Here is a 25,987-nt window from a genome sequence, read left to right as displayed (position 1 = left end):
GTACCTTGATGTTAATTAATGCAAATCTTACATGAATACCAGTGTTGTATAAAGTACTGAAATCTCAGAGTCAAGTAAAAGTACAAGTACCTCTCCAAAATACGACTTTGGTAAAAGTCGAAGTCACTGACTGAAATGTTACTTGAGTAAAAGTCTTAAAGTATCTGAAACGTCTTGTACTTAAGTATGGAAATTACTGTAAAAATGGATGTACTCAAGTAATGTAATGAAAAGTACAAGTAAAAAGTAAAACAAGGCAAGTGTGAATGACATTTCTTATATTTTGGTAAACTTGTCAAATAAACTTAAAATAATGTACCCAACCAAGTGCAGACAAAATTAAACCTGCTAATAAATTGTTCCAGTTTTAAAGAGTAGCACATGTTAATGGTTTGTGGTTTTGAACTTGCATGCCTTTCCTATATTCGTTAAATTTAGTCTAAATTGCTATCGCTATGGCTTCTGTCCCCCATTGAACTAGGGTGACCAGACGTCCTCTTTTTCCCGGACATGTCCTACTTTTCAGACCTAAAAAGATGTCCGGGGGGAATTTAAAAATTGTCCGGGATTTTGGTCAACTGCCTCAAACACATTACATAGCTTACAGTGCATTATAGGGCACGGCGCTGCGTGTCACGTAATCCCTGAGCCGCGTCAGTGCGGGCAGCACTCTTCTGTGTTCGTCCCTCCCTCCAACCCGCTGTACGGTGTTCTGATTTCCCCAACAATGGGAGAAGCGAAACAGGTGTATCCTATTGGAGGTGATGAACAAGCCCAGGCAAGCAGGCTACGGACTTTGTTCGGTAGCCTACTTGCTAATCAGTAGGTGGGGTCAAAACACTTTGTTTCTCTCTCTCGCTTTTTTGTAACGAGTAACTAAACCACACATTGAAAATGTATCGGAGTAAAAGTACGCAATTAAGTTCGGAAATGTAGTGAAGTAAAAGTGAAAGTCATCAAAAATTTTCATACTCGAGGAAAGTATGAAGTACTCCAAAATATACTTAAGTAAAGTAGTGAAGTATTTTTACTTCGTTACTATACAACACTGATGAATACCACACTTCACTTTCTAGATCCATTATGTCACCATTCAATATTTTACTTGTATTACCTGCATGAGTGGATCAAAGCTTAAACAGACTGGGAAGTCAGTTTGGGTTGGGATTTTTTCTTCACCTGATGTTCCCCTGCTCCCTTCCCTTCATTCCTGCATTATTCCCAGCTGTCTCTGTTGAGCTGGAAGCCCTCAGTGGTCCTGGATTAAGAGGTTTTAGGGATGAAATTTCTCTGCTCATTGTGAGTGTGTATCTGGGTCTCCCATTCTCCCTCTCCCTCTGTTGACAGTTTTAAATATGCGCTTGGGAGCATCATTCTAAATTCACCACGTAATTCTATTTAGCCAGCCGGTCCCCGATGGCTTTAAATACACAGACTCACTCTCCCTCTCCCATTTCATCCCATGTCCCCCCCACCCCTCCTCTGCATATGCACAAATTAGGTATTTGCATCTTCTTTTACGCCGGCTTAGTCGCTTGCTTGTTCTCTTTCTCTTCCATGTCATCCGTCTCCTTAAATTTCCCTTTGCTTCAGTGATCCGTTATCTGCATTTATCTTTCTTTTACATCTCTTCCTCTTTTTATACTCCTTTATTTTTTTCTCCCGAGCCCCTGTTAGTAATTTTCACCCATTGACACTGTCTTTATTCTCGCGCCTTCCCTTTTTTTCCCCTCCCTCTGCGCCGGCCGTCGAGGTGGTTAGAGTTTGTCAGCCTGTCTGTGGTGGCGGCAGCAGGAAGTGGGCTGAATAATGAGATTATACCTTCAGCGGTAGGGGATTGGGGGGAGCAGCACACTGAACATCATCACCCGTCATTCTTCTCTCAGACGTGCATTCACAAGTGACACTTGTGAGTGCTCACTCTAACTCCAATTATAAATGCTCAGTCTCATGAGGAGAAAGAGGGAAATCAATGTGCCTGCTCACACACATGCATGGCCTTATGCTTGAATATCCTGCCATGCACATGTGCAAAATGACATGGTAAGCAGTAAACTCAGAGTACACAAACACATATGTACAGCAGATGCATGCACAGTCAGAGGCAAGCTGAGTGCAGGAGGATAGAGGTGAATGTACTCATCACTCTCTCTGCCACCAGAGACGCTCATTTTGTGCTGCTGAATAGAGGCGAGGAATCTATTATCAACTGAAAGCAGGATTGAACAACAGGTACAGACAGAGAGGACAGAATATCCCATGAGGTTTTCCCCCCACTCCTCCTGAAATAATTATTTAAGCCATTTTTAATACTTTGTTCTCCTAAATGTTGAAGCTAAAATCCCCTGAATGCACAAATCTTCTCTTTAGTAGCTGGAGGAGGGGCTGCTGGTGGTAATTCAGACATCATTAGCTGAGGTGCTGAAAAGTTTTTCCTGCTCTGCCGGCCGTCCCGCCTCAGTATTTGTTCCCTTTGCAGTTCTCGGCACTCAACACCCTTCTCTAGCCCCAAATCACCTCCCCACCCTCTCCCGTCGTGCCCCTCTTCAGGGCAGGAAGCCATCAGTGATAGAACGTGTTCCGCGCTGATAGTGCCGAGCATACCGCAGCGCGTGTGTATTACCGCAGTGCTGCAAAAGAAAAAAAAAACTGCTTCTACTTATTTATTCCTAATGACTTTTTAACCTCTCATTTATTAGAACCAAAGAAACTCAAAACCTTGCTTTGGATTCTTTTTTATTTTTTATTTAACCACCCGTCCTCTGCTGCGGGAAAGTGCAAATATATGTAATATGTCAAACTTAGGTTTTAAATAAAGAACACTGGCCTGAGCTGCAGTTTAGAAATGATCCTTGGATATTAATATAGATGGCATCATTTTCAGCAAAGTGCTTTACTGGCAGATTCTAAATAAATCTTACACAGTGAATTGAAAGGAAGCGGTTCAACATTAAATATAACTGACTAATAAAAGAGAGCCCATCGTTCAGAACCACTCAGTCAGATCAGAAAGTCTGTTTACAGAGGTGTTTTCTGAAGTTTTTAGAATAGATTGAAATCATATATGGAGTGAGTTTGCATAGTGTTTTTCTTGTCATATTTGTTTCTCCAAACACCTTTTATGCCGGAGCCACATCCACCGACAGAACTTCACAAACACACATTTATACGCACAATTTGCACAATTTGACAGGCAACATGGGTTTTAGTGCCTTGCCTGAGGGCATGTTGTCATGTAGCAGGGGAAAAAGCGGTACGTGAACTCATAACTTTCTTTTTGCTAAACAGCTACTCAACGCTAAAACAATAAGGTGCATACAGATGCCTTTGTGCTTTGCATTTAGCTTTATGGTACAATTAATTAATTAATTTATTTATTTATTATTTATTTAAACAACCACATAGTTTAAATTTCTAAATCTGGCAATTTTACACTACAAAATTGGAAAAAGAGACTCAAAATAATTACTTGTTTATCAAATTTATGTGCATCGCCCAAACTTGCACAACCACCCAAACAAGCTCACCAAAATAAAATATATTTTCTAGTTTTAGTTTGCTTTTGTTTAGTCAAAGCACCTTATGCACAATGGAGATAAATAATATAAAGCAAAAATATTTATTTATTCATTATTTTTAAAAGAAGCACGTCATAATTTTATATTACCTATCATCTGATAGTGTTATTATAGTTAGTGATATTTCAAAAAATAAATTAGAAATTTATTTCATTTCAAAAAATTAAATAAATAAATAATGGCACAGTAAAACATTTATTAATCTGGATAGATAATCAGAAAGTATTCAGCAGGTACTTGTTATTTAGCCCTTCAATCCTTCATTGTTCCTCTTTTAATTTCTTATGCCTACCTCTTCAGTGTACTCTGACATCTGAAGCTACTTTTATTTTTTTAGATATAATTTGAAAGGCATGGCTCAGCAGAAGGCATCCAAATCTTTTGTTCATTTTGTATGTTGGGTGCTTAACAGTGCATAGATTCATAAAGTCACAACTTACATACTTATTATAGTGTCACAAACCTGCTGATAAAATGTCAATGTGGTGTCTGTACACAATTTAGATCACCTTTGAAGTTGTGCAAACTTAAACGTACTTATGGGACAATAAGTAAACGATTTCCCTGCCAGCGTCCTCTCTGTTTGTATGGAGGAGCTAGCACGGCTGTCAGATGGCATCAGCGCCATATGTGGCATAGAAGTGAAAAAAATTGACAAACATTTCTGCTCTCCTCTCCTCCTCTCTCCTCTGCACTCATCCTTCTGAAAAGCATCCTCTCTTTGAAGCCTGCGTTGGGAAGAGGGAGCGATTAAAGCAGTCAGCAAGCAAATTAGCATGTCAAAAGGCCCTGAATCAATACCCCAGCTCTCTACCAACACGACCCCCTCCGTCTCCCTCTAACCATCCCTGCTATTCTCCCCATTTCTCTGACTGCTTCCCCTGCTTCCCCCTCCATTTTCTCCCGCACTCCTGCGTGCTCTCGCTCTTGTTCCTTTGCCCCTTCTCTTTTCTGCTGATCTCAATTGAAAATCTTCCTCCCTGCTCTCTCAGCTGGCAGACGGCTGAGAGAGAGGAGGCCGAGTTTGTAAAGGGAGATGGACGGATGTATAGGCAGAGAAAGACGGGTAGGGAGGGAGAAGTGGACAGGCATCGAGTGGGCATGGGTTGGACGGCTCTGGAGAGAGGGAGCCTGTGAAAGCGGGGGAAAAAAAAGGGCCCCTGCCACCCTCTTTATGCCGACAGACAGGCAGAACGGACCTCTCTCGCCAAGAGGAGCAGAGGAGATGGAGATGAGGAGGCAGGGAGAGAGAGAAAAATGGAGACAAAAAACATGGGGGGAAGTGAAGTGGAAAGAGATTTAGTTCCAGTCTGGCAACTGTGCTTTTTCTGCACTTCATCCATCGGTTCACCATTGCACAGAAATCCTTTTGATCCGGGGCAATGTGCTGCTGTAGGTGTGTGAGCCATTATCTGTCCCGTATTTGTTCTTTGCATCTGTCTCAACAGGCATATCACATGCTGTATCATAAACCTCTATTAATGTCCTGATCTGGTTGCACGATCTGAACCTGGAGACAAAGCGGCCCGCCGGCTCCTCAGGTGGACGAACCGCTCTCTGCTCGCTTTCTGACAATGGGAAGCTGATTGCAAACACCTTGAAAATGTTTTATCTCTCCCTGCCTCTTTCTCCCACTGATTTCTATCTTAAGCTCCCTCAGTCCCGCCGGGCCAATAGTAGGTGGTCTTTTCTTCTATTTCCCCCGTCATCCTGTTCTCTCGGGGCACAGGGTTCAGTGGCCAAATCAAAGAGCTTCTCTGCAGCAATCAGTTAAGGGTTATGACTAAAAAGGCTTGCAATAAAGAGCTGCTGTGCAATCTGATGGGCCCTGAGACTGGACACAGTGCCCATGTAAATGAGCTGAGATCCCCTCTTTCTAATCATGGTGGTGGAAGAAACCGAACACCGCTTTATGCTCTCCAGAATCACACGCACTTGCATCAAAATATGTCAAAATAAATCTCAGTACACATACAGAGGTAGATGCAAGCAAAACAGTTGCTTATGCAATTCTGAGTTTTTTAATCAGTTACACTAGGAAGGATGCACCACTTTGTATGAGTATAGAGAGAGAGATTAAGTTGCCTCTGTGATGTACTCTCAGAATTTTTGACCCACCTATTTTGTTTTTATAAATACCCACCCTCTCCCTAAACAACATAAATCAAATGTTTCTTCAAGGAAATAAGCCAGTATTTTTCTTTTCTTGTGTTCATATAAAAATCTTTGGTCTCAGCCCAGAACTCTGAGATCAGCTGGCTGCCCTCCTGTGAATCGTCTGCGCCTCAAAATACAATCTTGTTTGTGTATCAAGCACACTGTGGGGTTTCTTGTGAGGTGCAACCTCCCTGTGGGAGAGCCAAAATGTAATTTGAGGATGTGGAGGTCTTGCAGCGCTGGGAGACCTGAAGCTGCAGCGCTCCAGCCAGAGGCAGAGGTGCATCCATGCCAGGGCATGTCTCTGGGATTAAAAATCTTGATCCGTTTTGATCCCAAGCCTGTTGCAGAATACTGCTGGAAGGGCGGGGAGAAGAAAATGAGACATGTTTCTCTTGAAGCTTCACTCCAAGGTGGTATATTAGAGGAATAAAGAAACATGAGTGGATAGAAAACCGAAGGAAGAATATGATAGAGATTGAGAGAAGTTTATTTGATGACCTAGTGTATATACGTGACAGAAACAGTGTGTGTACAATAGAGAAGAAAGGATGATGAATCAATTGCTGCCTTCTGGCTCTGATAAATGGCTGGAGATATAAAAGGTGAAGTGGGGGGTTATGGGTACAGAGTGATGCGGCTCTTTGAACAAGCCCGGTGTGGTCAAAGCTCGACCTCCAGCAGCTGCGGTTGATATCAGAGCCAATATTGCTGGTGTTTGTAGTTGAGCTGTTTCACCTGACACTGAAATGATTTCAGTAAGAATGGGGGCACCTTTGAAAAGACCTTTTTTTATTGAACCACAGCCTGATACCAAACAACTCTTCTGTTTAACAGAAGAAAATACCTCCAGCAAACAACTTTGATTTTGTGTGGTGTAAGACCTGTTTTTGTGGTTATACATTATTGAAAAGAGTTAGGCAATACTATACAGTTATGAGCAAATTTCTGACAAGCCTGGAGGCTTAAGTTGGCTTCAGTTGCTGGTGAAGATCCCAAAATATTGAGCATCACCCTACAGAGCCTTACAAAACTATTCATACCTACTAAACCTTTCCACTCTGTGGTTTTAACCTTGCCCAGGTTAAAACCTCAAACTTCATTGGGGTTTTAATCTACTTTAACCAACACCAAGTAGTGCGTAACTGTTCAAGGAAAATGATGCACAATTTCAACACAAATAAACGAACATTTCAAGACATCTATAAAGGGAGGTATGCACTTGTATTCAGACCCATTTACTATAACATCCATGAATAAAATAAAATCCATTGCAACCTTTAGAAGAAGAAGTTTGTTGTAACTCGGGAGGAGCTGCAGAGCTCAGGTGAGAAATCAGTTGATAGCTATATTCTGCTTTTCAAAAACTCGTGCCTTTTGGAAAAGTGGCAAAAAAATGTTATGAAAACAAAACTATACAAAAACTCGTTTGAAGTTTTTACAAACCAAATAGGAATCATTTATAGTGACCTGTTTACATAACAAAAGATAAGAAGGATTAGTTTTTCATGACCTTGGAGGGAAGAAATATTCCAACATAACACAGAATTCAGTTTCAGTTCTATCCAAACACATGATGTTCATTTTACACTCACACTGATTGGTCTCTCCTTTAATCACTCTGCCTATGCATCTTTCGTCACATCAAAGCTACGTCCTAAAACATATTAGCAAAGCAATCCTGTCTATGCAACCATTAACCCGAGACATGCTGTACCCCCCCCCCTGCAAGGCCGGGTTCAAGCTGCCTGTGGTTAGAGAAGGCTACGCATTCAAACTATGAAACATTTATACATGCTTATTTGTCCGATTGGCCTAGGAATGCACACATTTATAGTGCCTAAGCATGCCATGCTAACATGAGGCCAAATCACTTTTAGTCACAGGTCCCCTTTAAGGCCATTGCACTTCCATAAAGCAATGACCTCAGTCTTGTTTGGAACAAGAAAAAAATTAGGGAAAGTTACTTGAAAGGGGCAACACCAGGATAAAGTAAAGGCCAATTCTTTGACACCTACATTGGAGACCATCGCTGACCTGACATGAAGAGCTACTGACCCGAGAAAGTTTTATGTGCCTCAGTGTACACGCACACACACAGCAGTCACAGCAGTAGTGCTAGTCTCAGACTCTCACACACACATGCACGCACAATAGAAGGTGTTTTGAGGCCCCAGACAGGCTGTCGTCTGGGAGCTGCCTGTAGATTACCTAAACAAACAAACTAAAAATAATCTTTTCAGCCGTGAATCGACCCTTTCCGAGCCCTCCTCACGTACATCCAGAAAAACCGCAAGAGGCTAATGGCAAACTTGCCCTTGAGACTACTGACAACTAGGCAATTAAAGTTTTGCATGTGCTTCTATATGCTTAAGCACTGACAGATGTGTGTAACACATAGTGTAGGTCACATGTGACTGTGAGGTGTGTTTATAATCTGACTCACTACAGGGGATTGGATAGGATTACGTCTGAGCTTAATGTAAATTTACTGTTGTGGGAAAGTTTTCATAATGGAAAAATCTGATCATTTGAAAAACAGACAGATTTGCACAGGTTTACATATAGATTTAGAATGTGGTAATGACATCAGACAGAAGTAATTTTCCATGGTATAAAAGCCACCTGAAGGAAAACAGGTAAGACATCTAGTTGAATTACTGGTAGCACATATTTACCCTAAATGACCAGATTATGATGTTAAGAGAGTCCCATCTTAGAACCGTTATTCCCCCAAAAAATGAACAAAAATGCCATCTGTCATCCAGTTCACTTTGCATAAAAAAAAATCTTTGGTAATAAAACTTGCACAGTTCTTTGAAAAGCTGATCTTTGAACATTTTTACATGTTGTCATGGTACAACTTCAAGGTTTTTTATAGGAAATATCTATAATAATAAAACAAGAGTGACATTTTAACTCCCAAGAGCCAGCTTCTGTTGCCAAGAATCAAACTGCCAATATTCCTCCCTCGAGCCACCGCCTACTTTATATAGCACCTGACCTCTTTGAGGGATGCATCAGGAGTTCACCAGTGTACACCACCTCACTGAACACACCATCCTTGTGGAAAAATGTTATGGTGGCAGCATTATGCTGTCAGAATGTTTTTTTTCAACAGGCAGCTAGGCCCAAGTTAGGAAGGTGAATGAGGCTAAATACAGGGTAATCCTGGAAGAAAATCTGTTAGAGGCTGCAAAATCTTCCAGTACCTTTAAAGATACAGACAGATCTGCAATGGAATGATTGAGATCAAAATATATTTGTGTGTTAGTATGACCCAGTAAAAGATCAGACTCTAACTCAACTATTAATCTATGCCAAGATCTAAACTTTGCTGTCGACAGTTTTTCTCCATCTAATCTGACTCAATTTAGTCAATGGAGAACAGGCAAATAATCACCTTCTAAAGGTGTAAAAGACTTAAGCAGCCAATTGCAGTGAGTGGTGGTTCTACAAAGTAAGGACTCAGATAAAAAATCATGTATTCTCTTCATGTTACAGTTTTGTGTTACATCACAGAACATTCCAAATAAAGCACTCAGTTTGTGGCTGTAGACAGAGAAAAGACTCAAAGGGTATGAATATTTTTATAAGACATTTAATATGCTATTAATATATGATTCTGCTTTCTAAATTATTACTTCTAGTAGTGATCACAAAGAATAATTTAATCAATGTAGATCAATTGTAAAGCTGCAAAAATAATAGGACGCTGGGCGTGGCGTAGGGGATAGCACGACCCATGTTTGGAGGCCTTGAGTTCTCGATGCGGCCGTCGTGGGTCCGACTCCCAGACCCGATGATATTTGCCGCAAGTCTTCCCTCTTTCCTGTCAGCCTACTTTCATATAAGGGACACTAGAGCCCACAAAAGACCCCCTGGAGGGGTAAAAAAAATAAATAAATAAGAGGAGGCTTACAGATGCAATTGCGGTAAAATAAATGAATAACACTGTTTAGCCAGCATGTTCTGCACTGATTTGTTATCGATTTGCATTAAAGAAAGACACGTGTTTCATACTTGTTTACAGAATTGGATGTGAGGCCCCTTTCAATCTGTTTCCTTATCGCTTCCTCTTCCTTTTCACCTATTCTTAATGTGTGCTTGTTGTGTTCTCCTCACACATCCTCCATTTTCCTTTCCCATTCTCAACGGCTCTCCAAGAGCAGAATGGTTTAACTCTCCCGATTGTTTGCCAGTGTGTGCCGGCACAGGAACATTAGCATTCTCCCTTCCCCTCTCATGCTCCTGCCTATTTTTCTGTTATTATTTTGGTAATAGAATCTAAATTAAGCTCTTTTCATTCTAAATAATGTCAGGAAAAGATGCTAAAAACACACATATGCAAATGTGCACTGTCCAACATGACACTCCATCCTTTGGAGACCTTGACAAAATTGGTTTGACACAAAACATGACTGACTGTTTATTGAGCATTGTCCCCTCTGTGCTGCTGTCCCCTTCATCAACCTGCTCTCAGAAAAACACGCCTGTTTAGTGGATGTGCGTGTGTCTGTTTATTTGCATGCATGGGTGGTGCTGCGGAGTGCCTCCGAAGCGCAGAGGGCTTTTGAAGGGCTTTTTGTTCAGACCTGACTGTGTGCAGGTGTGTAGAGGTTTGTACGCCTCTGTTTGTGGATGAGGTATAATTTCTGGTCTTGTTTGCCTTGAATCATGGTCAATTATCCACCTTCTGTGTGGATCTTAGGTCACAAAAGGCCCTCAATCTTTTGGCGTTGTGCCCAGCTTTTGGTGGTGCCACCTCTGGCACAAAGGCTGCGTCTGAGCTGCACAAACCCAACATGTCCAAGTCCAGCAGGATTTCATCAAGGAAAGATATTATTTTCCCCTTCTCTCATTTTAAGCTGTTTGTCTTCTTTGCTCACTTTACCCTCTGTGATTATGCTTTCCTTCGTGGGCCTTTCTTTAGTGTTTGATCCATTTCCTCACATTCACCTTCAGAAGCTTGTCCCTTATTTTTTAAGGAGTGGCGGTGTACGTTCTGAAGAGGCTGGGTGGAATACGTTAGATTTTCATGATATAACCATTGTGCTGATATTCCTTTTTAAAGCCAGGCTGGAGAAATTAAAGAGGAAGTTAAGGCCTACGTGTCAATATGAACAAGGAGACCTTGCTGAACAGGAAGTCTGGAGAACAATATTTAATTTTTTTCCACTTATGCAACACAAGGATTAACAATAAAGGTGGTCCTATGTTGCAATTTTAGTGAACAGGACAATATTGAAGAAGAAATGGCTTATGGAACCTTAAAATATTAATTTAGTGTACCCTTGCTCATATTTTTAATAAAAAAGTCTCATATTCCCATTGCTTTCAACCTTTAGAACCTCTGGTGGAAAATGAAATGGATGTTCTCAAGATTTGATTATAGCATGGGATTAATATAATAGCAATAATTGTTCTGTATGTCTTCCATTCAAATACCAACATGTTAACTAGCAAAAGTTGTTAGGGATTGTGAATGGTACATACCAACTGAAACACAAATAAAAAGCTGAGTTCTCTGTCTTATGATGACCATTTTGGATTATTCATTTCAAATAGGTGAAAAGCATCCAAATTTGATTTACGGTAATTTTTTTTTTTTGCTACTTAGAACTTAAAAAGTTGGACATTTGGTTATCATTGCCAAGCATAACGAAACCACAATGTTTCAATCAATCACCCACCACCACTAAATAGTTATCAGTTTGTTGTCATGGCATACCAATCACCTTGAGACAATTAGATAATTTTGGTAGTTGGAAAACTTGTGTACAATCTAAGTTTTAGTATGTTATACACATTATTAAAACTTTGTGAACCCCTACCTGTATGGAGTTTAGCTCTTGTACCTAATTTTTAGATCTGGGTAAAAAGCCAAGCGATCAGCACAAGATTGTCATTAGGTATACCCTGTTTTGTTCTCAGGGCTTAGCTTGGTGATAATTTTGATTGTCACAATGTGTTTTACTCATCTGGGGCCTTGGCTGATGCTCCTGTCTGCTGGATACATATATTTTAATGAGGGCTACATTTCTGGTAGCACTCAGTTGATGGATTGGTGCTGCTAATATACAGTTATAAATCATCCAACATTTGACAGACAAACTGCTGCCAAGTCTCGTTCCCCCGGTATTAGCGACCACTACCAAAGCCGCAGTGATTGTCAGCAATGTTGGCTCTTGTCTTCTTAATGTTGTTAGCCCTGTTGGCTTTTGTTTAAATCCTTCATTACCACTAGTAAGGATGTCAACCCAGATGTGACCATCCGACTTTACTATTTGCATGTTAAAGGATGATACAGCTAGTGTAGGACCTTATCCCCCAATCCAGGTCAAGGTCAAGATGTGTGTCGAGTATTCGTCATCAATCATGGTGATCAGTTTCGCTGGCCGTGTGTCCCTCATCCATCATGCTGATGTGTTTTGCTTGCCGCGTGGCTCTGCGTTGCTGTCGGGGCCGGAGGTAATTAATAACGTAGAGTGACAGAATTAATGAGTTAACCTGCTCCACTCTCCTGCTGTTCCAGTGACAGATGCTAACGGTCAGTTGCTAGTGATCCTGTGCTTATATACCAGCCGCTCAGGTGACTTGATGTCTAAGCTTTTTCATTGTCTGCATTCAGCACAGTCGGAACATGCAGCTTGTGACTGAAATGGGCAGGAAGATATAGCTCTGAAAAAATACAAATGGTTTCTAACAGGAGCCTCACAGTTATCATCAATCTACAGGAAAAACAAAGAAGCCATACTGCATAGAGATGGTTGACTCTTCAAGGTCCAGAGACGCATTGCGATTGAAGCAGAGACTCTCCTTTGCCTCAAGGCCTGAAAGTTGATCGCTTGGTTTTTCAAAGAGCTGCTTTGTGGGGATGCCTCTGACTGCTCTTCTAAAGAGTGCTTACTGTCTGTTTTGACTAAAAAAAGGGTCTGACTTTTCATCACTTAAGGAAGATAAAGTGAAACCATGAAAGCAGTGAAAATGCCATCGATTGAACTTAATTCTCTTCTTCTGATTAAAAGAGCAGCTGTCTGTCTGGAAAGGCCTAACTATTGTCTTCTATGTGCTGGGTGTTACATTCCAATAGCTTTGAACCACTATTGTGGTCTGCTCTCATAGTTTCACTCCCCAGTGCATCGGATACTTTGTTGTGTAGGCTGCAGTATAGCTTGCCTATCGGGCTTTATATGTGGGTCGCACAAGGTGGGCTGCAGCGTGTGGGTAGATGTGGTCTTATTTGGCTGCAATATCGGGAACATGTATGCCTGTTCAAAGCCTGTTGTGTGGGTTGTTGCCACTCTGAAGAAAACTTCAGTTGGCATACATGTGGGTTGCGATCGTAGCATCAGTAGCTTTTTTAAACACTCTTATTTTTGTCGATGGTTGTGTTGATTGCTTTGTTGTGAACAGATTTTCCTGCCCCCATACATACACTGCAACCAATTCAGCCAGAGGAATCCCCACCACACTTGCAAAACTACTCATTAGCTCCCTCCCCTCCCCTCCCTTGTCATCCCTCTCCTCTAAACGGGCTTTAGCTTGGAGACAACAGGAATGAGGATTGGGCAGGAGAAAGACTGACAAAGGGGGGGAAAGACTAAAGCCGGAGAAGAGGACTGAATGAGAGAAGGATCTGCAGGGAGAGAATAGAGGAAGAATACGATGCCCCTGTCTATGAGGGATTCCATTTTTTTCCAGCGTTTCCAGAATAGAACAGTAAGTCACCAGTGTCTTTGTCTGCCTTTGATCTCTGAGCTCGAGGATTTGGCACCTGACAAACCCCTTTCTGTCTGAAAGGAGGCCTGCCGAGAGAATGCCAAGGAGAGCGGGAGAAAGAGATAGAAGGCGGAGGGAGAGTCAGAAAAAAATAATAAAGAAGAGCTAGAGAGTGACAGGGGCAAAAAGGGAAACAGTATCGAAGACGGTGTGGAAAAATTGGTTTCGACTTTTGCAAGCTTTACAAAAGGGATACGATGAGGGATCTTATCCCAGATCCCTTAAAAACTAAACACACGTGTTCAAGTGTGTCTGTATTTGCGGCTGAGTGAGGGTTTGCCATGGCTGGCCCGGACAGTGATAAATCCAGAGAGTCTTAAGGGGGAATCTCAGACCACCCACTGCTGTGGTTTCTCCCCTTAGACACACTCTCGTGCTCCTAATAAGAAGCAAATTCCCCAGCTTTACTTGGATATCGACCTCTTTTTTTCCTCTGTCATTCCTTTCTTTAGGGCAGTTGGTGCTATAAACAAGTCCTCATGTTTTTCAGACATATGCTCTAAAACTCCGATGTTTGAGAGTGCAGATGAAGATGCCAGCACATCTCTGTGGGTCTGGATTTTCACAGAAAATTTTGGGATGGCCTGTGGGCACTCTGAAGACAACCTGGGATGGCTTAATAATTGACATGCAAGTGTCTTATGAATTGTGCACAGTTGGAGGTACCCCAATCTTAGGTGGTTTCTTAGGCTTTAAAGATACTCTGCAATGAAGACCATGAAGTTTGGGACTCAATTAACTCTCCCTCCACCTTGTAGCATCAAACACAACCAGTTGACCCCACTCTAAACTCCAGACACTTTCCTGGTCAGCGAACAAGTGCCTATCCCTAATGCAACTTTGCATTTTGTCACCTGAGGTGGTCAAAACCGCTTAAAACAACACCCAAAATCCTGCTGTTCTTCTGTCTCCAGAGGTTTGAAAGATTCCCTCAAAGATACAGAGATAACTGAACGCACCTCCTGACTAATCTGTACTCTCTTTGTTTGTGAAACTGTGAAGAAAAGAAGAGGCTTCACTCACTCCTGCAGGCTGCAGTCAATGAGGCCGTAGCTTAGCGTTAGTGAGTGAAGCGGCAGGGATTTAGCCCCGATTGAGTGAATGGAAACCGACAAAGAATGACTCAGCAGGTATCAGCTAGCCCCACTTGGTTGACGTTCTGGTACGCTAATCCAGCTGCTCCAGAGCAGAGTCTGCGAGGCAAAGAGTTTATTACGTTTACAATAGAGGGATTTTCCGGTATTTTAGTGGGCTTGTGGAGGGTTTCCTCAGCTGTTTGTATATGTGAATGTGTTGGCTGCTTGGTGGAATGAGAGTTTTTCTTGGACTTTCTCATTGCTGTGGTGCACGTTTGCTGATTTAATTTCTAGTGTGGTTAACACATGGGGGAGTTACTTGAATTTATGTAGAAACCTCTGATGTATTTATGGCTGCGGTGTGGAAACCATCAGAAACATACTTTGAGATCTGGATTGGTTGTGAGCCATTTCAACTAAAGGGGTACAGACAAACACTGTTATGGCATAACATTATGACCAGTAAAAGGTGAATTGAATACCTCAGAGTAGCTAACCTTTTGGTAGGTTTACTTAAATTAGGCAACTAGAAAACATTTTGTCCTCAATTTGCTCTTAAAGCAGTAAGCATAAGTGTAAGGATTTATATGAGCATCACAAATGCTACATGGTGATGGCAAGACTTCTGAGTCCAAGTAGCTCCAAAATTACCATTAGTATCTAACAAAAGTTGTTCAAGAAAGAAACAGTGGTGAACCAGCAGCAAGCTGCAGACTAGTTAGGATGACCATTTAAAAGCTCAAACAATGGGCATGTGAGCATCAGAACTGGGCAGTGTAACAGTTAAAGAAGGCTCAAGAATGGTTTTAGAAGCACACCAATGATGCTTAAATATTTATTTCCCCTCCACATTCCCCAGATCATAATCAAATCAAGTATTTGTGCAACAGGCCACCAAGGAAGGCGAATGCACGAAAGTCATGTCACTTTACTTTTGTGCAGAGGATCTGGACACTGGGCTATTGTGAAATGATTGCTTGCTGGAGGTGTTGGCACTGTTGAAGTTTTAAGCAATTGGTTCTGTTTTTATCCAACTGCTAATGTTTGGCTATGATGTATGTAGTGCACCATCTCAATGAAGCTCACCAGAAATTGCTTTGCTGGGAACAACTATCCTCAAAATGCAAAGAGAGAAGTGTGGAGCCAAACAAGATGGCTGTTAATGCTGATGCAATATTTCAAAGCTGCCAAACTACAACCATGAACAGACTACAATTCTAAAACAATATAGAAAATAGGCATCATTATTTATAACAACTCCTCTTGTTTGTTGATTGGCCTGGTTGAAATTCAATGAGAGAAATCCAATTCATTGGGAGAAATCCCAGACGGAACAGGGAGATGAAAATCAAGTGGAATTTCATAGAAAGTCAATGGCCAGGTTAGGTCAGGGCTAAACAGTGACCAACTCAATATCAGTCAGGTGATTATAAAGTAATTCTGAATCATTGTAAGTGTATAAGTTAATAACCAAAATTTAACATGAATTCATTGGCTCTTTATGCACCATGATAAGACGGGTAGTAACACACACATTGCACCAATTTTAACATGACACTACCAACACCCCAGCTACCATACCATTACTCTCCAATTGACAAGAACGTGCCAACCTCCCTGAATGACAGCTTATTTGGTCCAATCGGTGTTGCCACTGTCTGCGAAGCGCCTCTTCCAGAATTGCTCCTTTGTCCTCCTCTTCTGGTTCAGCGCTCAGAGGGTGAAATATAACCCTGCCAGGTTTCCCCCGGCCATTACAGAAACAGATAGACAAAGGAGAAACTCCTTGAAAGACGAGACCTCCAATCAAACTGTCGCTCAAAAGAAAGCCAAGCACTGTCGCCAAAAGTAGGAAAAGTGTCACTTTGGTTACCGTTTTAGATTGAGGTGTATGTAGGTGTGTATTTGGACTCCAGCTGAATAAAAGCAGCCCTGTGAGAGTGACAGAACCCCTACTGTGCCAAGTGTGGTGGCATTTGCTTGTTAAGTTGTCTGAAATGCCACAGTCTTGTGTTCCATTGCAGTGCCAAGTCTTGCTGTAGCTTCGTTTAGGGTTGTGCAAGAGCGTCAAGAGATGGTTATTTGAGCTTCTATTTTCTGTCAGAGAATATTGCAACCAATACCGCAGTTCTCTTGTTTTCTGATACCAGAATAGAGATTAATGAGAAAGGTAAAAAGAGAGAGAGAAAAAAAATGTTAAATTGACAGAAAATGGCAAAGATCAGTATGTTCTCTACTTGTCCTTCATTGGAAAACAGCTTCTGTCAGCCTCTCAGATTACATAGAGCAAAAACAATTATGTCCTCTTTTACGGTGAAATGTCAAATGCAGCAACTGACAGATGGCTTCATTAAAGGATTTATTGCATTCTAGGTGATTTTTCTTACCCATTTGTGCTTCTTGTTTTGGGTATTCATATCCCCAATTTTCTTTTTGTATTTATCTTTTATATAAAGAAAACTCAAATGTTTGCTGAACATTCTGCATGCTGATGCAGATCACATTTAACCCAAGCTTCCTTTCCTCCTTGTTATCTTCCAGCCTGTAAAATCGGTTACTACCGTGCTCTGGCCACTGACGGCTCCTGCTCCAAGTGTCCGCTCCACAGTTACTCCGTGAGGGAGGGCTCCACCTCTTGTGCCTGTGACAAGGGATTCTTCCGCTCGGAAACAGACCCAGCATCAATGCCCTGCACCCGTAAGTACACCCGTATTCCATAATTTTACATTTCTTTATTACAGCTTACAACATCTTTCTAGCATGCACTGCTAAGCTGTATTATCAACCTTACCCTTTCATAGAAAAGCAGCCCGTTGCACACACACACTAATCATCCTGCACAAACATTAAACCCGCTGCTGATGCTTTAATAGGTGTCTACTGACTACAGGTGGCACATAATGATCAGTCATGGTGACATGAAGAACTAATTATGGCATAAACTGTTACACCTCACTGTAAAAGAGCAGTGGACAGTGAAAACACTAGAGGTTGAATGTTTCCAGGAGGTGGTAAAAATAAAGTTGGTGAATCAGTCAGATGGGGCAGTAAATGTGCTAAAAATGAAATACACGAGGAAAGAAATATGCTAAGTGTGAAATTTCTTACTATGTGTTCATTTTTCTCTTGGTTTTTAAAAGTTTGTAACTGTAACAGAACAAATTGTGAAAATCTTCTTAATAAACAAGTCCCTCGTTTTGGGGGAAAAAAGCAAGCTATATGCTTTTAAAATCCGGGGCATTTTATTATTTATTAATTATGAGCAAAAGGTGAATAAAATACCACAATTTCATGGTACCCAGGGATTTACACAAAATGTAAGAAACTGTATAGCATTGCTTTTACATTTAGATTTTTATTTTCATTTTGATACTTAAGCAACATAATCAAAAATGTAGTTTAAACACTCTTAAGTGAGCAGTACTAACTTATCTGCTTTTGCTGTTCTTTTCTTTATTGATTAACACATTTATAACAAGACTATTAACTCGTTAATTAGTGAGGCTATCAATTGGGAAAGAGCCTTAAAAGCAATGTTTCCTGGATTAAACCGTAACGTGGTGTTCCTCTAATAATGTCTTTTGAAGTGAAAGGATATCTAAGCAGCAGGATTAGTGTTTCTTGTAAAGTAGGGAAAAGTGCAGTAGTCATCTTTTGGCCACTTGACTGGAAATGTGCAGCAGCAGGAGGGGGAGGGGCAGAGCTATGCCACTCTGTGTTCCCAGCTGTGAAAGAAAACTCTTTTGCACTTTTTCTGGTTTCTCATTAAAAGGCCTTTCAACCACAGAAACTCTATGTTGAAAAACATATTTGGACTGAAGAAGAAAAGCATAAAAAAGTCTTAGGCATAGTGAAATAACACTGATGTTTGTTTTTTATTGCTTAATCACACATATGACGAACCAGCTACACTAATAAACATAGGTGCTTCTCAGAATGATAACCTCTAAATAACTTCAAACTGTAATGAGAAGGTAAAGTTCTATACTGTGATTTAGGTTGGTTCTCGATATATTAAATTGCACTGTTATTCAAGCAATATACCCAATTTGGTTAGCAGACGAATGATTTATGGTTGGTATTTGTCTCTAAACCTATTAAAGCTGTTTCTTGTTTCCTGTTGAAATAGGCCACTTTACAGCAGGCAATATTGTTTTCAACAGCTAAAGCTCCTCCTGGACATTCAGCTTCCTGTAATAGAAATAAGGACGTGCTGTTTATAAATTCCCTAAAGAAAACCTGAATTGTTCTCATTTTAAGTATCTGCTTTGAAAATGATGTTTTTACTTACAGATGTTAACCTGAGATTCTGTTTAGTTCTTTGATGTATTAGACATAGACTATTTTATTCTCCACCCTGGTAAAGATGTGTTGTTGCAGCAGCATAATATCACACACTAAAATGTTTAGGAAAATCCTAACTTTGATTTGAGTAGATTTATTCAGTGGTTAATATTACATATTGTGAAAAAAATCATATTGGCATTCCTTTTGGTAAAATGGTAAATGGACTGAACTTATATAGCGCTTTTCCAGTCATTTTTGACCACTCAAAGCACTTTACACTAGAGTCACATTCACCCAGTCGCACTCACAAACACGCACACATTTATACACCGATACGCAGATCGGTAGGCAATTTGGGGTTAAGTGCCTTGCCCAGAGGCACATCGACATGTGGCAGGAGGAAGCTGGAATCGAACCTACAACCTTCCGATCGCAAGACGACTACTCTACCAAAGAGCCACAGTCGCCTTTTAATCCCATTTTGCAACATGCCCATTAGTTAGAACATAGAGAGAGATCATCTGTTTTGGTTTGGCCATATGTTTTGGATACTTACCCTTATGAAACATCAAATGATGGCCCACTTTTCAGAATGCTCTTTAAAATGTCCTGTTTTTTACTTTTTAAAAAGCTATTTTTATTAAACTTAAGAAAAATTTAAGAAAAATCACAGATCCTCCTCTATACTTAGCAGTGGACATAAAGGTGCTTTTTCTCACATTTATACATTCCACTTGGAGTGTTACTTCTCTAATGTGACTAAAGTACACAGTTCCAGTTAAAGTCCTATTGGAGTTCTGAAAACGAGTGACAGTTTTTTATTAAATCAGGTTGTCACATGCAGCAGATAGGGTCCGATGTTTGTTGGGTGAGTTCTTACCTCCCTGTACTTGCCATTACCGCTTCAGGTGGGGCAAGATAAATAAGGGTCCTCATCCAGCCGAGTGACCAGCAGCTGTGTTTTGTAATACAATAATAACACCTCAGTGTAACAGAAAATCATGCATTACTATTTTAAGGTTCCTAAAAGCTCTGATCAACCTAAAACAAATCAACCACTAGTTTAAAAGGATTGTTAAAAGGGATTAAATGTCGAATTTCTTTATAACTCAGTTTGAGATTATTCTATCAGAAGCATTTAATGCATTTTATAATTTTTTTTATCATGGGCTGTCTGTGTGCACTGAATAGACAAGGCTTTAATAACAGTGTAATATATAAATTCTAAATTCTCTCACTATTTTTACTACATTACTGGCTTCGTTTAAATGGACGAGCTGGGAGGTCATCCTCATTGTCTTGTTAGTCAGGGTGCAATCTCGCGGTGACTGCTGCAAGCAACAGCTGTCGAAGCTTATTACTTGGCTGATTTCATAAGACCCAGCTTCATCACCTCCGCGACATTCCTAACTCGGCGGATAGGAACTGAACATTAGCCCGGCTCCCAGAGCGACCTTTGCCGCTCCCCGTCGGCCGGTCAACATTTGATCTCTGAACTTTCACCCTGTCTGTCGACTGCTATTTTTTTTCTTTCCTCTGCGTTTTTTTTTTTCCTCTAACTTTTAACCCACATGTTGGAGCTCTGTAATTACGACTGTCACTCACGCAGCATCCATCGGGATCTTGTTTTCATTCGGTTTCTCTTTCTCTCGAAATCTACTCAGAGTCACGAACAGAGCAGAAAAAAAAATCTATTGAAATGATCTTCCAGTTTGGTTTGCTGAAGGTCAGCCTGGAACATGAACCAGCATCTCTGGTAAATGGGAAACACATATTTGTATGTGGGTGTGTGTGTGTGTGTGTGGTGGTGGTGGGGTGGGGTGGGGTAGGGGGGCAGACTGAAAATGCTTTTCACAGGTCTTGGCTCTCAGTTTATCACTCTAGGACGACTGTTAAGGTTGGATGTCGTGTAATTCTCTTATAGTGAGATTGTTTGTGTTACCTCAGCTGTACTCTAGCTGTTAACACCCGTGTTGCTCCTCTTCGTGTCGGCTGTGACTGTTCTTTTGATAGGCCGGTAATGGCCGCTGTATGTGATCACAATTGTCTTCCAGATCACATATGAATCTTCCTCCAGTTCTTTACCTCCCACTCTTCAGCCTGACCTGCGAAATGGCTGGCATGATGAAAAAAATTACTTGACCAAATAGAACAGTGGAGCCTTTCTTTGACAATTACGTTGACTTGCTCTGGTATTCTTGTTTTATTTTTGTTCTTTTGGTTCATCGTGACTCAGCATTTTAGATAATTGTTTTGCTTCTTGTTTTATTTTAGCTAAAACACATCAGGGTTTAAAAGAATCTGGTGAAAGTTCAATTGCTCTTTGAACCCTTAAACCTGTCCGTATTTGTCATGTTCCATCTACATATTTTATTGATAATTTATGTGATAGATATCAACAGGAATGCTACATGTCCGGTGTAGATTTGCTTTAAGCTTTCCTGAGCCAGCACTTTCTATAGTAACCTTTTGCTGCAGTCTCTGCATTCTCTGGGTGTTGGTTTATGGTTCTGTCCTCAAGCCACCATCAGCCTTTTACTGCCTTTCTTCCAGGATCAACCCATATTTAGTCCCATCCATCTTTCCATCAGCGATGGACCAACATTCCCACATCATAATGTTGCTACCACCACCACCGTTTGTTTTTTATCACATATGGTGTGTGACTCCCAAACTGAGACCCTTGGATTTTTTTCTATGTCGCTTTCCCATAAAGCTAAAATCTGTGGAGTAAATGTCCAGTAGTTTCTACGTTGACAAATTCTCCACACCTGAGCAAGATTTGATTGTTTTACTGGTACTCTTGCACTGCCTGTTCATTTTGGTGGATGGCATTGTTTCTCATTGACGAAAAAAGGCGAAAAACATTTTAAATGCATGTGAATCTATCCATTTCAAATAGCAACATTAAAGTCATTAAAATAGTGGGAAAATGGTAATTCCTGGTGATTAACTGCAGCTGAGTGAGCAAACATGTGCTACACAATAGTAATAATGACCATAGAAGGACGTCCCCAAGAGCTAGCTGCTCGACCGTGTTCAGGTTAAATGGAGGGATTTTTTTTCTGTTTCGGGATTCTTTGAAACCCTGATGTGTTTCTCAGATTTTTCCTAAGTTTTCTTAGTCGCTGCTTTGTAGAGTAAGAGGGAGGAGTGGAGAGAGGAATGAACATAAACTGGAAGGACTCAAGGGAGGCGGGAGGAGTGGGCGCTGAATGAACCCCAGCCGGATTGTAATAGCGGGGTCGATGCTCCGGCCAATTTAGCCGACTCTCTAACTCAGCCCTGCTCAACACTCAACACATGCAATACTAACAATTACTGATAAAGAGAAACAGAAGGACAGAGAGCTGCAAGAAGGCGATGCTGTTGAGAGGATAGGCATTTGAAGAGAGGATTTTAGATTGGAAGGGCAATTGAAAAAACATGACAAAGAAAAATCAAACACGTTAACCAGCCCATAAACGAGAAGGAAAATGCGTTTTTGGGATAAAACTTTCCGAACATTTAGAGAAGGTTTTGGAAGCACAGTGGCCCCGTTCTCTCTCCCAGGATTAATTACCGGGTGTCAGTCACAGCCGACGGCTCTCCCACGCTCCCACTGGTGCATTCAGAGAGAGCGACAGGTACTGCCAAAGGTGCTGTGTCTGTGGGCATGTGTGTGCGTGCGTATAGGTGTGTATAAAATAAAATTAGAAATTCTGACATGGTGTTTAAGACTTTATAGAGTCATGAAAGTTACACAACAGTGTTGTCATGTTTGCCATAGCAACAAACAATCTCTGTGATATGAATAAACACATCCCTACCAGTTTGTTCCCTGATTATAAGTTCTAAGCTTCTTTAGTGATACATTTCCACAGTAAGTATTAGTTAAACACAGAGCTCTGAAAAACACAGTGGGACAGTTTCTGTTGGAAACATCGTATGGACGCCTCATGTTTAACTTGTTCTCATTGTCTGAGGCGCTTATGGGGGAAATGAGGTGAAAGAGTAACAGAGGGAAGGAGAGTCAGGAGCAGCAGACAAAAAGGGGTCGCTCTGTCACAGTTTTTAATGGGAATTTATTAATAGATTTTCATTGTAGGCTGCAGTTGTGAGAGGGGAAATTGAATGTTGCTAATATTAACGGTCTACATCCTTCCAGCTTGTGCACCCAGACAGGCCACTCTTCTCGGTCTATTTCCTGTTCCTCCTTGCTGTAATCCTTCCATTCAGAGCTGCTCCTTTCAAGTTGTTAAGGCTCATTTCTTCGTTTTAGATGAACAGACAGTGTTTGTCTTCTCCTTCTGTTCGTTTTCATCTCATTCTTCTCAGCTTTTCGCTCCATATTGCACGTTTACCAGAAACACATTCACAAAATGTTGACATGATAGACGACTAACATCCGTACATCTAGAGAATATTCTCTAAAAGTACATTTCTCAGATGTTGCTTCATGGATGAAGGCTTTCTCCTTTCATGCAGCAAAACTTCATCATTAACGTCATCGATGATTATTCTTCTTTGATCAAGTTCACTTCTTTTTCCAGTCATGCTTTTGTGAAGAGTTAAAACGTCTTTTGTAATTTCATGAGACAGCTCAAATGTACAGTTTTTGCTTTTAGATGGTGTCTTTACGTGCTCATCTACACTTTGTGTCATTTGTTCTTTGTGAAATAGCTCAAGTTCAGTCAGATTGCATTTACAATTCCAGGATGTGAAAACCTTTACGAGATCTGTGGCCATAGGCCTATAAAGGCTAATTGAATATCTGCAACACTTAAATCAATAACTGTAGAAACCACCTAAGGGTTCTGTAATTTAAAAGTAATTGATAAATGTTATTTATTTTTGTCCAAGAAAAAGATTCAACTTGGGTAACTAATGCAGCCTACAGACTGAATACAGGAACTGAACTGTAAACCCATACCAGCTGGGGTTCCTCCTAAATTTCAGTGTTCCTCCCTGGAGGTATGGAACCAAGTAGATGGTGCCAAATTATATCAAAATCTAGAAGGAACTCACCTCCTTTTACACCTTAACCTGCCTAATTTCTGCACACTTTGCACTTTGTCTCATTTCCAGTTTTCTTTATATATAGCAAGGTTAAATAGATTTACTACTTAATGCTTATCCCAGGTTTCTACCTCTGCTGAACGAGAATGTTGTTTTTCTAAAAATAAAACAAGTCACCGTTTTCAGTGACTGAATGCGAGTGTGAACTCTTCTCCTTACAAAGGAGCTCCTCTTCCTGCACTTCCTGTCCTCTCCTCCGCTGCCGGTGTCTCTGTGAAATCACTCATCGCCGCTCTGCTCCTCCAAAAATAACACTGATAATTAATTTCCGTTGTGAAACGATTCATCAGCGTACTGACTAGCTTTCATATTTCACCCCGCATCGATCTCGAGCTCACTCGCGTGCGCTTCATTGGTTAAAGGGAGCGCGAGTCAGCCAGGGAAAACAGAGGCAGAGGCAGACGGAGAAAGGCAGAGTTAAGTCAATTACCGCTGTTTGATAGTGTTATGAACAAAACAAAAAAACAAAAAACAAACGCATTACTCACAACAGAGCTGACATGTAAAGTGGAAGTGATGAGCTGGAGAGTTTGCATCACTTAGAAACACTGTAGCTGTTTTTGCGAGGCACAAACCGCACATAGACATTCATTATAGTAGCAACTTTGACTTTGTCTAAACTCATGGAGCAGGAGCAAAACCAAATAAATCCCAGGCACTCGCCACCTTCAGCTTTTGGATCTGAACGGGGCTCTGCTGCCCTATTGGATTTCAGTTAACATTCTAAGCTAACTGAGGGGAAATTGGATCTTCTCCAGCTGTAATGGACAGGACATTAAAAGGGAATTCAAGAAGCCTGAGCTCCCATTAAAGGGACAACCCTGTCAATTATGCATTTACATCTCGGCCATATGTATATGTGTGGAGAGAATTGACTGACAAACCCAGAGGGGAATGAGATCTCTGAAGTCTTTACTGAAAGATATAACTGTTTTAATCTTCTAATCTCATCCACTGTTGATTCACAAGTTATTATTCTCTCCCGCTGTTGCCAATGTGATTTCTATCCCTCCCCAGGCCCTCCGACCGCACCCCTCCACCTCATCTCAAATGTGAACGAGACCTCCGTAAACCTGGAATGGAGCCCTCCTCGGAGCTCTGGGGGCCGCCAGGACCTGACGTACAACGTTGTGTGTAAGCGCTGCGGGCCTGACGGCCGCCGCTGCCAGCCCTGCGGCAACGGCGTTCACTTCAGCCCTCAGCAGCTGAGCCTGAAGGGGACCAGGGTGTCCATCAACGAGCTGCAGGCGCACACCAACTACACCTTCGAGGTGTGGGCAGTGAACGGCGTCTCCCCTCAGAGCCCAGGGCCGGAGCAGGCGGTGTCTGTGACCGTCACCACCAACCAGGCTGGTAAGAGGAGCAATGATTGGCTGATTGTGGGTGACACAACACATAAAGTGTGCCTGGTTTCTGTTAAACCAGAAACCAGTTTGCAAAAAGGTGATTGTGATTGCTAGAGTTTATTAAAAGTATGGTTTTCCTATGGAAAAAAATATGTCTTATTTAGCAATATTAAAAAATATTCCTTTGTAAAGATAGACATGAGTAATCAGGGATTTAACTCTTCATTCATGTATAACACCTTTCACGTTATTAGTACCTCTGGTAAAAATGTGCAAAACCTATTAAAAACTAATATTGTTTTTATTTCAACACAAAGAATATTTGTAATAATAAATAATTCTTTATTATTTATCAATTAATTATTTTTTTTTTACAAAGCGAGTGATAAATTAAGAGTAACTAAAACATTTTTATTTTTTAATTTTAAGTTGATCAGTGTTGAGGAGCTTTTATTTGTAATCCAAAACTTCCTCCTTCCCTGAGGAATAAATAGGATGTTATTTAGTGGGTAATGGTTCAGCGGCACTCTGCAAAATGGGAAAGACAAGAGAACATACCAATTTAAGTAAGGCAGCCAACTGCTGGTCTTCAGATGCTATGAATTGACTACAAGATAATAGTGCGCCTTTCCAAAAGTATTCATATCTCTTGATGTTTATTCACATTTTGTGATGTTGCAACTGCAAACTTCACTGAATTATA

At 41.0% G+C, this 25,987-nt stretch overlaps 1 protein-coding gene across 5 annotated transcripts in view; it reads left to right on the top strand.

Annotated features, from left to right (window-relative positions):
* The window catches only part of epha4l (eph receptor A4, like), a 67,561-nt gene that overhangs the window by 10,150 nt on the left and 31,424 nt on the right, over positions 1–25,987 (top strand). For all 5 annotated transcript variants that reach the window (XM_032590542.1, XM_032590540.1, XM_032590543.1 and 2 more), the window contains exons 4-5: positions 17,135–17,290; positions 24,956–25,291. In XM_032590542.1, the coding sequence (XP_032446433.1) occupies positions 17,135–17,290; positions 24,956–25,291 (492 nt within the window). The remainder of the gene's footprint in view (positions 1–17,134; positions 17,291–24,955; positions 25,292–25,987) is intronic.

This window comes from Xiphophorus hellerii, chromosome 18 (genome assembly GCF_003331165.1).
Source record: "Xiphophorus hellerii strain 12219 chromosome 18, Xiphophorus_hellerii-4.1, whole genome shotgun sequence".
Taxonomy (NCBI): Eukaryota; Metazoa; Chordata; class Actinopteri; order Cyprinodontiformes; family Poeciliidae; genus Xiphophorus; species Xiphophorus hellerii.
Note: the sequence above shows the minus strand (reverse complement) of the source record. Positions and strands in the feature narration are given on the sequence as shown.